The 12454-nt window shown below is 51.8% G+C and overlaps 2 protein-coding genes across 2 annotated transcripts; both read left to right on the plus strand.

The window, feature by feature from the left end:
- Positions 1–3914: 3914 nt before the first annotated feature.
- Positions 3915–5180, plus strand: LOC542994 (probable glutathione S-transferase GSTU6). The gene is made up of 2 exons (XM_044581608.1): positions 3915–4465; positions 4541–5180. The coding sequence occupies exons 1-2, from the start codon at positions 4127–4129 to the stop codon at positions 4931–4933; spliced, it is 732 nt and encodes a 243-aa protein (XP_044437543.1). The 5' UTR covers positions 3915–4126; the 3' UTR covers positions 4934–5180.
- On the plus strand, positions 4956–12189 carry LOC123170628 (probable glutathione S-transferase GSTU6). The gene is made up of 4 exons (XM_044588459.1): positions 4956–5012; positions 7045–7164; positions 7236–7257; positions 11770–12189. The coding sequence occupies exons 1-4, from the start codon at positions 4956–4958 to the stop codon at positions 12165–12167; spliced, it is 597 nt and encodes a 198-aa protein (XP_044444394.1). The 3' UTR covers positions 12168–12189.
- The last annotated feature ends 265 nt before the right edge of the window (positions 12190–12454 follow it).

Raw genomic sequence — 12454 nt, forward strand, 5'->3', positions numbered from 1 at the left:
ACAGTCACGCCTGATACTAAGAGGAGAAGATTTTTTTTCAAAAAAAAATGAATATATTTTAGAACGCGAAAATTTTGCGAAGCTGTTAACAGAAAAATTAAACTTGAACATTTAAAAAGAACAATACTTCTCTTTTCATTTATTTTGAAACCTGAGTTTTTTAAAACAAAAAATAAACTAGGAGGTACTGTTGTGATTATTTTTTGAATTTGCAAACATTTTAAAAACACAAATAATTTTTGAACTTTAAATTTGAAAAGGCAATCATTTTTTAAAAACATGATTTTTTAAATCTATACCTATTAATAAAACTTGGAGAATTTTTGAAATATGTTCACCTGGTGCATTGTTTTAGTTCAGTTTATAAAACTAGGATATGGAAGGAATCTTTTTCTATGTCGCGTCTTCATGTACGACCAGTCTCACTCGGCCCAATGACTCCCGTCAAAATGCATGAGGAGTCGAACTAAGGTTTCATGGTCTATCTGACACAAACTACTCAATTTACATTATGTGCAGTGCTTTTTCCTATTACATTAGCCAAATGATAAAAAAAAACTTTGTTCAACGCGCTTGATCTTCACCGGGCACGAAGGCAGCTCAACAATCCAGCTGTTGGACCTGGCCAACCTTGGTTAGTGACAACTGGTATTACGACCACCAGTGACGAGGACCGCAAAGATGACAAGCGGAAACATGTGTCTGGTGTTATATTGAAATGGAGGATGTGTACCTAAGGATGAGGTAGTCATGTTTATTATGTTATGGGCATGAGGGTGAGGTCTTTAGCCATGCTCAGTGGGTAAGGGCGTGTGAGGGCTGTTTTCTCCCGTTGCAACGCACGGGCATATTTGCTATAGACATTCATTTGCAAGCGTAGTTCAGTGACATGTGTGAGTGCGGTGGCCTAGATCACCACCTTGGAATTGACCATGTTCGGACGCATTGTGATTAGGTGGATACCGTGATCATGGTCAGTGAAGACGGGAAGGAGGATAAACCACAACACAGATGAGACACTATGTTCAAATAAATAATTTGGACCTACGAAGGGGTTCAAATAGTTAACTTGGACCTGCGAAGGGGTCTTGAGTCGTGCTTATTGTGCTAGGAGTATGCGAATTTTTTCCCGTTGTAATGCACGGGCATATTTGCTAGTCCATTATAAAGGTTCACTGAAAGTACACAGCACCCAAACATAATTAAAATTACATGGAGATCCATGGACAATCGAACAACAATTGCCGCCGCCCAAACGAGCCGCCGACGCGCCCCTGACGCCGCTCCCATACCGGAGCCGGCTGGGCCTTGTCGATGATAGCCGGGAAGTATCCGTGTGTGTGTGCCCTAAGGGCAAGCATTCGGGGGCCGCAATCATCGTGATTGAATCCTTCAATCGATCTGAAGAACTTGACACCAAATCTTGTTGCCGCGTACGCACGACGAGAAACACTAACCTCGCCTCTCCGTGAAGCTGGTGGGAATCTACGCCGGAGCTCTGTCTAATACGCCCCGACGAACAAACTTGAGGAGGATCAGAGTCCGGAAGACTGACTCGAAGAAGAAGCGCCGCCATCCATCCGAGCACTGCCCTTGCGAGAAGCAAAACCCTACCTATCTAAGCCGAGGCACCTGGAATACCCTTGCCGTCACCGGCTGCCGGAGTGCCAGGAGGAGGGGAGGCGAATCCACATACTCACCAGCGGAGATCAAAAGGAAGATGGCTTATTCAAGTCGCCTTGCGAGAGGGGAAACAAAATCTGTGTCTACTGTACTTATGCGATTTGACCCTGTCAAAGACGCTACTAGTACGAAATGCAATGTTCTCCCGTTGAGTTCTTGATATCTATAAGGAAAAATTAAAACATGTTAATACCAGATTTTGGCACGGCAATAAATATAAATAGGACGGCCTCGAATGAAAAATTGATCAACATGAAGAATCTCCATTTCATCAAAACGGAGAAATTTGATGTTCAGGCCATCTCCATCCGATTTCATACCGAGGGCCGAAGTAGTGCCTGGGTGCTGAAAGTTGCTGCTCGGGGTTTACACACCCAAGATCACCTCAGATGAAAAAGGGTTACTGCTCGGGGTAATGCGCGGAGGAGAAAAGAAGAAGGATATGTGCAGCATTGCCCGCGGGAGTCTATTGTTTTACTTGAAAAGAAAGAAATGAACCGCCACCGTGTGGAAGAACCCTACCCCGCCGAGCCTCCGCTATGTCTCGTTCTTGCTGCCAGATGGCCAACCACGCGTGGCAGCGGGCAGTACTCCACTTCCCTGTCATGTCTTGATTAGCGGCAGGTCCTCTCCTTCGACAAGGCGACATGCTACCTGGCGAGGCAGCGGCCCTTCGTCATTCCGCCTCTGCGGCTCAGACGCAATGGGTATCCCGTCTTAGGTTCTCCCAAATCCGAACTTCTCTTGATAGATGCCGTTGTTCGATGCCTTGATTGAAACTTGATCTTTAGCTCTTAATGATTTCCTCTTTTCCATGTTATTTCCTTCCTTTAATTTCTAATTCTAATGTCTCTAAATGTGGAAACCGGTTTAGTAATTTTTGTTTCTATATAATTTTACAGGAAGGTGAGATGAATAAAAGAAACAAGACAATGACACATTTTCAAGTTCGGATCATCGGATCCTCCTCCGGAAACGGTCCATTAACTCAAACAACTAATAATATCCCTCATATTAGAGCTCAACTCAACCCTGATGATATTGAACAGTAAGAGAATACCAATTGACTCTTTTTACAATTTGCATCTGTATTGTATTTCAAAATTTATCGTTCAAGGTTTAGCTTTTATTGAAGACCATTGGAGGGTGAGATTAATCACTCGTTTGACTTGTATCTAAAACCACAATAGTTATTTCGGTTCGGAGGGAGTAAATGTCCTAATTTTTTAGTATCACCATTGAATAAATACTTTCATTGATTATTGTGGTTGGATTCTTATTTGTCCGAGAAGATTTAACATGGCCCATCTTAACTTCTTTTTTCATGTGAGATATAAAGGAACATAAGGCTGCTCATAGTGGAAGTAACATAATTAGTAACAGGCATGCCACATAGGCAAAAAATATGATGTGACAAGTAATTAATAAGGAGAGATGCAAATAAAGTAATATAATATGTTACCATCACGTGGCGGTTCTGAATATAAAATAACTCTACAAAGTAATGAACGAACCACTCTATGTCATCACACGTATGACACTACCCACCAGTCTAAGTTACTTCCTTTTATGACTGAGCTGGTGATTTTATTACTAAGTAGCGGGTTTGAGTAACTCTTACCTTACCATGTTAAAATTGCTCATGCCTTGAAACCGGGTTGTTTTAGTTATTTTTTGACCTTTACTTTCTCGCTGGCGGCCTTAGCCAATCTTGGCCCGGCTACTGTTCATAAGGAATGACTCTTACAGGATTAATGTAAAAGACTTGGGTGCATTTTTTTGGTTGAATGAAATTAGGAGAGGGTGTTAAACTATAATCTTGTTTCGCCAACTAATATGCATGACGCTCTCCGCAAAAAGGAAAAAAAAACTAATATGCATCATGCAGGCAGTGCTAAAATATCCAAGGACATCAGCAAGAAGCATTGTTACAGTAGCTAGCAGTAAAATATATTTAATTCATGTCCGCTCAACTTAGCTAAGGAAGTGTACGTGTTATTAGCAGAATGGTGCATGCATGAGCTGGACATGCAAGAAATAAATTATTGTATGTGGTAGGTGCTACCATGTATACGTGGCTCAGTCTGTCCCTCTCAGGCTAGACAGTACAGCAGTAGTATGTACTGCAGCTCACGTCATGCATGACATAGTATGGCTGCCAAATTCAAGTCACCTTGACTGGCAGGTGCGGTGGGTGGAGGGTAGAAGCCTAGAAGGTGCGGTGGGTGGGGAGTGGGTAGGTGGCGCATCACCATCAGCATGCTCTCCCATAATTAGTTTTTTCTGCCTCAGAGTCCAACTTTTGTCTTGTTTACTTTCAGACGATTTCATCTTTGCCATTCGTGCTTATAAAGATCGCAGTTCGGGCCTTGCCATGCATATATACACTTAAGCAACAGATATACAGGACACGAGTATCAGGGAGGAAGACGAGGAAACGTTGATGGCCGGCGGTGAAGAGCTGAAGCTGCTGGGGTGGTGGGCGCCCGGGGTGAGTCCCTACGTGCTGCGCGCCCAGATGGCGCTCGCCGTAAAGGGGCTGAGCTACGACTACCTCCCCGAGGACCGCTGGTCCACGAGCGACCTCCTCATCGCGTCCAACCCCGTGTACAAGAAGGTGCCCGTCCTCATTCACAACGGCAGGCCCGTCTGCGAGTCGCTGCTCATCCTGGAGTACCTCGACGACGCCGTCGGCCTTGCCGGCAACGGCAAGCCCATCCTCCCCGCAGACCCCTACAGCCGCGCCGTCGCTCGCTTCTGGGCCGCCTATGTGAACGACAAGGTTAGTTCATTTCACACGCGGATTACCTCTCGTTGCGCTTGGAGTTGCACCTCTCAACTCGCTTTGTTGCCACAGCTGTTCCCTTCGTGCACCGGGATCCTCAAGACTACGAAGCAGGAGGAGAGAGCCGGTAAGATGGAGGAGACCCTGTCCGGGCTCAGACACTTAGAAGCTGTCATGGCGGAGTGCTCCGAAGGGGAGGCGGAGGCGCCGTTCTTCGGTGGTGACGCCATCGGGTTCCTCGACATCGCGCTCGGGTGCTATCTTCCCTGGTTTGAGGCAGCAGGCCGCCTGGCCGGCTTGGGGCCGATCATCGACCCGGCGAGGACGCCGAAACTAGCTGCGTGGGCGGAGCGGTTCAGCGTCGCCGAGCCGATCAAGGCGCTGCTGCCTGGGGTCGACAAGCTGGAGGAGTACATCACTACGGCGCTTTATCCAAAGTGGAACATCGCGGTCACCGGCAACTAATTAAAGATCTCGTCGTTCCACTATGGCAAAAGAAATAAAAAATGGCGTCGTTCGATTACCGGCGGAGGATCTCTGCCTTGTGAGTAGCTGTTTTCACGTCAAGAGTTGAACTGTTACTACTAAGTCGGGTTTCTTTTTGCGAGGGTTAGTGGGTCGTGGTCATGAATAATGCACAGGCGTGCACTCTCTTCGATCTGAGTTGTGATATGTTGTTTCGTGAATAAATTGAAGCGTCGTCGATCTTGCATCTTGCAATGTTTTTCCATTGAGCTCTTTAAGACCTCACATCTTATTCTTAGTATGTTCTACCAAGCATATTATTCCGGGGCTAAATAGCTGTGGGTAGTGATTTCTAAGGACTAGATTTTACCAGGGTTGGGATATTTTTTTAGGAATCACTACTCCCTCACATCCATATTAATTTTGGCTGATTTAGTAACTTTGTACTAAATCCGTGACGATTAATATGGATCGAGAAAGCACTAAAACTAAGTTATGCGTGTAGTGCAAGTACTCCCTCCGTTTTTATTTACTCTGCATATTAGATTTCACTTAAGTCAAAACTTCATAAAGTCTGACCAAGTTTATAAAAAAAATATGAACATTTACAATAACAAATCTATTTGATGTGAAAGTATTTTCAATAATGAATCTAATGATATTGATTTGCTATTGTATATGTTAATATTTTTTGTCTATAAACTTTATCAAAGTTTACAAAGTTTGACTTTGACCAAAGTTACTATGCAGAGTAAATAAAAATGGGGGGAGTGTCATAACTAGTATCATGCGTAACAATAGCTGTAGAAACAGACATGAACAGAGGATGTTGGACGTATGATCGTTAGCTATTATGGGTGCGACAGTGTTGATGACGATGTTGGCGACGATCTGCTGCTGACGGCGATGAATACGACGATGAGTAGCACCGCCCGACTTGGACGGAAGACGACCCGTGATGACGAATTTGAGCAGTCGCGCACATCGCTTCCCAAAAACCTAATTCATCCTCTCCCGGTGCAGGATCGCAAAGACGAACGGTTCCGGAGACCTGCTCTCCCACGCGCCGATGCACGCCGGCGTTTGGGATGGAGTAGACTACGATGGCGGCGCAAGTTGTGAGATGAGGCAAAACCCTAGGTGTTCTCGGTGTGTCTCTGGCCGCAGCCGGTAGCTGTATATATATTAGGACCAGAGGCGGTATTGTGTCGCGATCACAATCCCAAACCGACTCGGTTTCTAATTCGTATACTTACCGGACAAGAAATCAAAAACTTGTTTGCCAAGACATAAAAATAAAACGGCAAAAGGAAGCTGCGCTCCTGCAAGGAGACGGATCGGATTTCGGCGGACCATTCACACGCATGTACGCCACACCACGGCCCGGCGAGGCGAGGCGAGCGCGCGCGTGTGGTTTTCCCTTTCTCTTCTCACACACCACTTAGAGTGGTGGAGAGAACCCACTATATAAAGAGGTCCAACTCTTCTTCAACTTCCGGGGTGGGACTAAACTTAGCACCACCACTTGCCATTTTACACATGGGCTTTGAGATTTTAGAAATTGCTATGGGCCTAGCCCATTAATTCTAACACCGCTATGGTGTAGGTGTAAAGTTGCTGGTCGAGATGCATGTCATGTAGTGACACTTTGCAATATTTTAAATCAAGATGCTAAGCCGATAAGGTCTGGTTGGAATGCTTCCAAACGCTATGACCTGCAAGTCTGCAACTACAATCAAATTAATGGAACTGCCTCCATATAGAAATATAATAGCGTTAGTGATCTAAATGCTTTTATCTTTCTTTACAGAGGGGGTATTTGTTAATTAAAGTTTGGCTGCATGCGTAGAACAGGAAAATCTGATACCTGTACACAAAAGTGTCAATAGTTAGTCTTTTTTCTTTTTGCGGGGTGTGTCAATAGTTAGTCTTGGTACTCCTTGTTTAAATATGCTCAGGCAGGCCGTTTTCCAAGACAAAAATACTGCAGAGCTGCAACCCTGCTTTGATTTGCTTGGGAGACCCAGAATTGTGACAGGATCGGTGAGGTCCACACTTTTCTCGTTTTCGTTCTCTCTCCAGTGATGCGATGCCGACCAAACGGGACGTAGTTTTATGTGGAGTACCTCGACGATGCCCCTGGCCTTGCCGGCAACGGCACGTCCATCCTCCCCGCAGACCCCTACAACCCCGCAGTCGCTCGCGTTTGGGCCGCCTATGTGAATGACAAGGTTAGTTCATTTGACAGATTACCTCTCGTTGCGCGTGGAGTTGCACCTCTCAATTCGCTTTGTTGCCGCAGTTGTTCCCTTCGTGCACCGGCTGTTGGCGCCGCCTCCTCGCCGCAGTGCCCTTCTTCTTCTTCGTCATAACTCTCTCTTATCTCTTTCATGGTTTGTCTCACACAACACATGAACGCACACATACCAGAGGAACACACACGTACACACTTCACCCAGGAAGAAGGATCACAATGGCTTTGCCAAAGACACTTTCCTGGTGGCACACCGTGGCTACATGTTTCCCTCGGCCCTCACCATCTTTCATTCACGTATTCAACTTAAGTAGGCATTACAAGAGTATCTCCACTACCAACTAATCCTAAACTCACGCCACGCCCACCATGCACAACTAGTCTAGTAACTAACTAATGCATGGGCTAACTCTACGGCCATTTCTCACGGCCACTAACCAACTCCACGACTTGACCAATCTTGCATGCACTAACAAACTGGAGTCTAACTCAAACTACGTACACAACGAACACCTACAGACTCGGCACGGCCACGAACCGATGCCCAGTTCCACCAGCACGCACGCTCGTCACGGCGCTGCGTCCCGCACGTCCCGCACGCACCCGACGCACCCGACCGCACCAGTGCGTCCCGCACGTCCCCCGCGCACCTGACGTGCCCGACGAGCCCGACTGCACCAGACGCCGTGGCTTATTCCAACACACACCCCCTAAGCCACGGCCTCGCCGTCGCCGACGTAGCTCATGTCGATGTCGTCGCCACGACCGTGACCCAGCCCATGGACCCGACGTGGCGCACCGACGCCGGTCGCACCGCCACGGACCCGACCTGGCGCACTGACGCCGGTCGCACCGTGCTCCGTCACGTCTCCGGCGACATACGCCGAGCTCCTTCTCCACCGGCGACACACGCCTGGCGTTCCGGTGACATACGCCGTCGACGCCCTCACGCTCAGACGCGAGCCTTCTTGGACGCCGCTTCATGGCGTCGCACCGCACCGCTACGGCCTCCGCCGACGCGCCGCATCTCCATGTGACGCGCCACTGCGCATCCATGGTCGTCGCGCCGAGCCGCCGCGGCCTCTGCGCCACCACACAGGTCCTGCACGACCTCCTCGCCTCCGCGTCCGCCATTGCTCGTCGTGCGCACGGCATCACACTGCATCACCGCGGACTCGCCGAGCACCGCAGCCGATGCCTCCATGTCCGCCGCACTCGCCGCGGACTCACCGTGCGCCACCTCCGCGTCCGCCATGACAGCCGCAGCGCCGCGCACCTCCATAGGCCGACACACCGACCGGAGCTTCACGCAGCCGCCGGCGAACGCCGTCACCACCGGCACGGCGAACCCCGCCCAAGACAACCAAGCTCTGATACCAATTGTTGGTGCCGCCTCCTCGCCGCAGCGCCCTTCTTCTTTTTCCTCATAACTCTCTCTTATCTCTTTCATGGTTTGTCTCACACAACACATGAACGCACACATACCAGAGGAACACACACGTACACACTTCACCAAGGAAGAAGGATCACAATGGCTTTGCCAAAGACACTTTCCTGGTGGCACACCGTGGCTACATGTTTCCCTCGGCCCTCACCATCTTTCATTCACGTACTCAACTTAAGTAGGCATTACAAGAGTATCTCCACTACCAACTAATCCTAAACTCACGCCACGCCCACCATGCACAACTAGTCTAGTAACTAACTAATGCATGGGCTAACTCTACGGCCATTTATCACGGCCACTAACGAACTCCACGACTTGACCAATCTTGCATGCACTAACAAACTGGTGTCTAACTCAAACTACGTACACAACGCACACCTACAGACGTGCCGTGCCTAGTTCGACCAGCACGCACACCCGTCACGGCGCTGCGTCCTGCACGTCCCGCACGCACCCGACGCACCCGACCGCACCAGTGCGTCCCGCACGTCCCGCGCGCACCTGACGCGTCCGACGAGCCCGACTCCACCAAACGCCGTGGCTTATTCCAACACACACCCCCTAAGCCACGGCCTCGCCGTCGCCGAAGTAGCTCATGTCGTTGTCGTCGCCACGACCGTGACCCAGCCCATGGACCCGATGTGGCGCACCGACGCCGGTCGCATCGCCACGGACCCGACCTGGCGCACTGATGCCGGTCGCACCGTGCTCCGTCACGTCTCTGGAGACATACGCTGAGCAACTTCTCCACCGGCGACACACGCCTGGCGTTCCGGTGACATACGCCGTCGATGCCCTCACGCTCAGACATGAGCCTTCTCGGACGCCGCTTCATGGCGTCACACCGCACCGCTACGGCCTCCGCCGACGCGCCGCATCTCCATGCGACGCGCCACTGCGCCTCCACGGTCGTCGCGCCGAGCCGCCGCGGCCTCTGCGCCACCACGCAGGTCCTCCACGACCTCCTCGCCTCCGCGTCCGCCATTGCTCGTCGTGCGCACGGCATCACCGCGGACTCGCCGAGCACCGCCGCCGATGCCTCCATGTCCGCCGCACTCGCCGCGGACTCACCGTGCGCCACCTCCGCGTCCGCCATGACAGCCGCAGCGCCGCGCACCTCCATAGGCCGACACACGGACTGGAGCATCACGCAGCCGCCGGCGAACGCCGTCACCACCGGCACGCCTCCCGCACGGCGAACCCCGCCCAAGACAACCAAGCTCTGATACCAATTGTTCGCGCCGCCTCCTCGCCGCAGCGCCCTTCTTCTTCTTCCTCATAACTCTCTCTTATCTCTTTCATGGTTTGTCTCACACAACACATGAACGCACACATACCAGAGGAGAACACACGTACACACTTCACCAAGGAAGAAGGATCACAATGGCTTTGCCAAAGACACTTTCCTGGTGGCACACCGTGGCTACATGTTTCCCTCGGCCCTCATCATCTTTCATTCACGTACTCAACTTAAGTAGGCATTACAAGAGTATCTCCACTACCAACTAATCCTAAACTCACGCCACGCCCACCATGCACAACTAGTCTAGTAACTAACTAATGCATGGGCTAACTCTACGGCCATTTCTCACGGCCACTAACCAACTCCACGACTTGACCAATCTTGCATGCACTAACGAACTGGAGTCTAACTCAAACTACGTACACAACGCACACCTACAGACTGGCCGTGCCCAGTTCCACCAGCACGCACACTCGTCACGGCGCTGCGTCCTGCACGTCCCGCACGCACCTGACCGCACTAGTGCGTCCCGCACGTCCCGCGCGCCCTGACGTGCCCGACGAGCCCGACTGCACCAGACGCCGTGGCTTATTCCAACACACACCCCCTAAGCCACGGCCTCGCCGTCGCCGAAGTAGCTCATGTCGATGTCGTCGCCACGACCGTGACCCAGCCCATGGACCCGATGTGGCGCACCGACGCCGGTCGCACCGCCACGGACCCGACCTGGCGCACTGACGCCGGTCGCACCGTGCTCCGTCACGTCTCCGGCGACATACACTGAGCTCCTTCTCCACCGGCGACACACGCCTGGCGTTCCGGTGACATACGCCGTCGATGCCCTCACGCTCAGACGCGAGCCTTCTCGGACGCCGCTTCATGGCGTCGCACCGCTCCGCTACGGCCTCCGCCGACGCGCCGCATCTCCATGCGACGCGCCACTGCGCCTCCACGGTCGTCGCGCCGAGCCGCCGCGGCCTCTGCGCCACCACGCAGGTCCTCCACGACCTCCTCGCCTCCGCGTCCGCCATTGCTCGTCGTGCGCACGGCATCACACTGCATCACCGCGGACTCGCCGAGCACCGCAGCCGATGCCTCCATGTCCGCCGCACTCGCCGCGGACTCACCGTGCGCCACCTTCGCGTCCGCCATGACAGCCGCAGCGCCGCACACCTCCATAGGCCGACACACAGACAGGAGCTTCACGCAGCCGCCGGCGAACGCCGTCACCACCGGCACGCCTCCCGCACGGCGAACCCCGCCCAAGACAACCAAGCTCTGATACCAATTGTTGGCGCCGCCTCCTCGCCGCAGCGCCCTTCTTCTTCTTCCTCATAACTCTCTCTTATCTCTTTCATGGTTTGTCTCACACAACACATGAACGCACACATACCAGAGGAACACACACGTACACACTTCACCAAGGAAGAAGGATCACAATGGCTTTGCCAAAGACACTTCCCTGGTGGCACACCGTGGCTACATGTTTCCCTCGGCCCTCACCATCTTTCATTCACGTACTCAACTTAAGTAGGCATTACAAGAGTATCTCCACTACCAACTAATCCTAAACTCACGCCACGCCCACCATGCACAACTAGTCTAGTAACTAACTAATGCATGGGCTAACTCTACGGCCATTTCTCACGGCCACTAATCAACTCCACGACTTGACCAATCTTGCATGCACTAACAAACTGGAGTCTAACTAAAACTACGTACACAACGCACACCTACAGACTCGGCACGGCCACGAACCGATGCCCAGTTCCACCAGCACGCACACTCGTCACGGCGCTGCGTCCCGCACGCACCCGACGCACCCGACCGCACCAGTGCGTCCCGCACGTCCCGCGCGCACCTGACACGCACGATGAGCCCGACTGCACCAGACGCCGTGGCTTATTCCAACACCGGCATCCTCAAGACAGCGAAGCAGGAGGAGAGAGCCAGTAAGGTGGAGGAGACCCTGCCCGGGCTCCGACACTTGGAAGCTGCCCTGGCAGAGTGCTCCAAAGGGGAGGTGGAGGCGCCGTTCTTCGGTGGTGGCTCCATCGGGTTCCTCGACATCGCACTCGGGTGCTATCTTCCTTGGTTTGAGGCAGTAGGCCGCCTGGCCGGCTTGGGGCCGCTCATCGACCCGGCGAGGACGCCGAAACTAGCAGCATGGGCGGAGCGGTTCAGGGTCGCCGAGCCGGTCAAGGCGCTGCTGCCTAGGGTGGACGAGCTGGAGGAGTACATCGCTACGGTGCTTTATCCAAAGTGGAACGTCACGGTCACCGGTAACTAATTAAAGATACCGTGTTGTTCCATTGCCGGCGGATGATCATGTCGATCCAATAATTCCTCTGCCCTTCTGAGTTGTTATGTTCACGCCAAGAGTTGAACTTTTGCTACTAGGTCCTTAGTGTCTCGTCATGGATGGTGCGGAGGCGTATACTCTCTTCGATCTTCATGGATGGTCCTTAGTTTTTGACATGTTGTTTCGCGAATAAATTGAAGCTTCGTCCTGTTAGGTTGATCTCTCTCCCGTTCGAACCCAACGGGTCGAACGGGCCCCTGACTCGCGCCCTGATC

This window comes from Triticum aestivum, chromosome 7D (assembly GCF_018294505.1).
Source record: "Triticum aestivum cultivar Chinese Spring chromosome 7D, IWGSC CS RefSeq v2.1, whole genome shotgun sequence".
NCBI lineage: Eukaryota > Viridiplantae > Streptophyta > Magnoliopsida > Poales > Poaceae > Triticum > Triticum aestivum.

Bases quoted from the DNA above. Each gene is read 5' to 3' on its own strand.
- LOC542994 (XM_044581608.1), top strand. From the start codon at position 4,127: ATGGCCGGCGGTGAAGAGCTGAAGCTGCTGGGGTGGTGGGCGCCCGGG. The intron at 4,466-4,540 runs GTTAGTTCATTT...TTGTTGCCACAG, and splicing joins CCGCCTATGTGAACGACAAG to CTGTTCCCTTCGTGCACCGG.
- LOC123170628 (XM_044588459.1), top strand. From the start codon at position 4,956: ATGGCAAAAGAAATAAAAAATGGCGTCGTTCGATTACCGGCGGAGGAT. The intron at 7,165-7,235 runs GTTAGTTCATTT...TTGTTGCCGCAG, and splicing joins CCGCCTATGTGAATGACAAG to TTGTTCCCTTCGTGCACCGG. The intron at 7,258-11,769 runs GTTGGCGCCGCC...CGACTGCACCAG, and splicing joins GTTCCCTTCGTGCACCGGCT to ACGCCGTGGCTTATTCCAAC.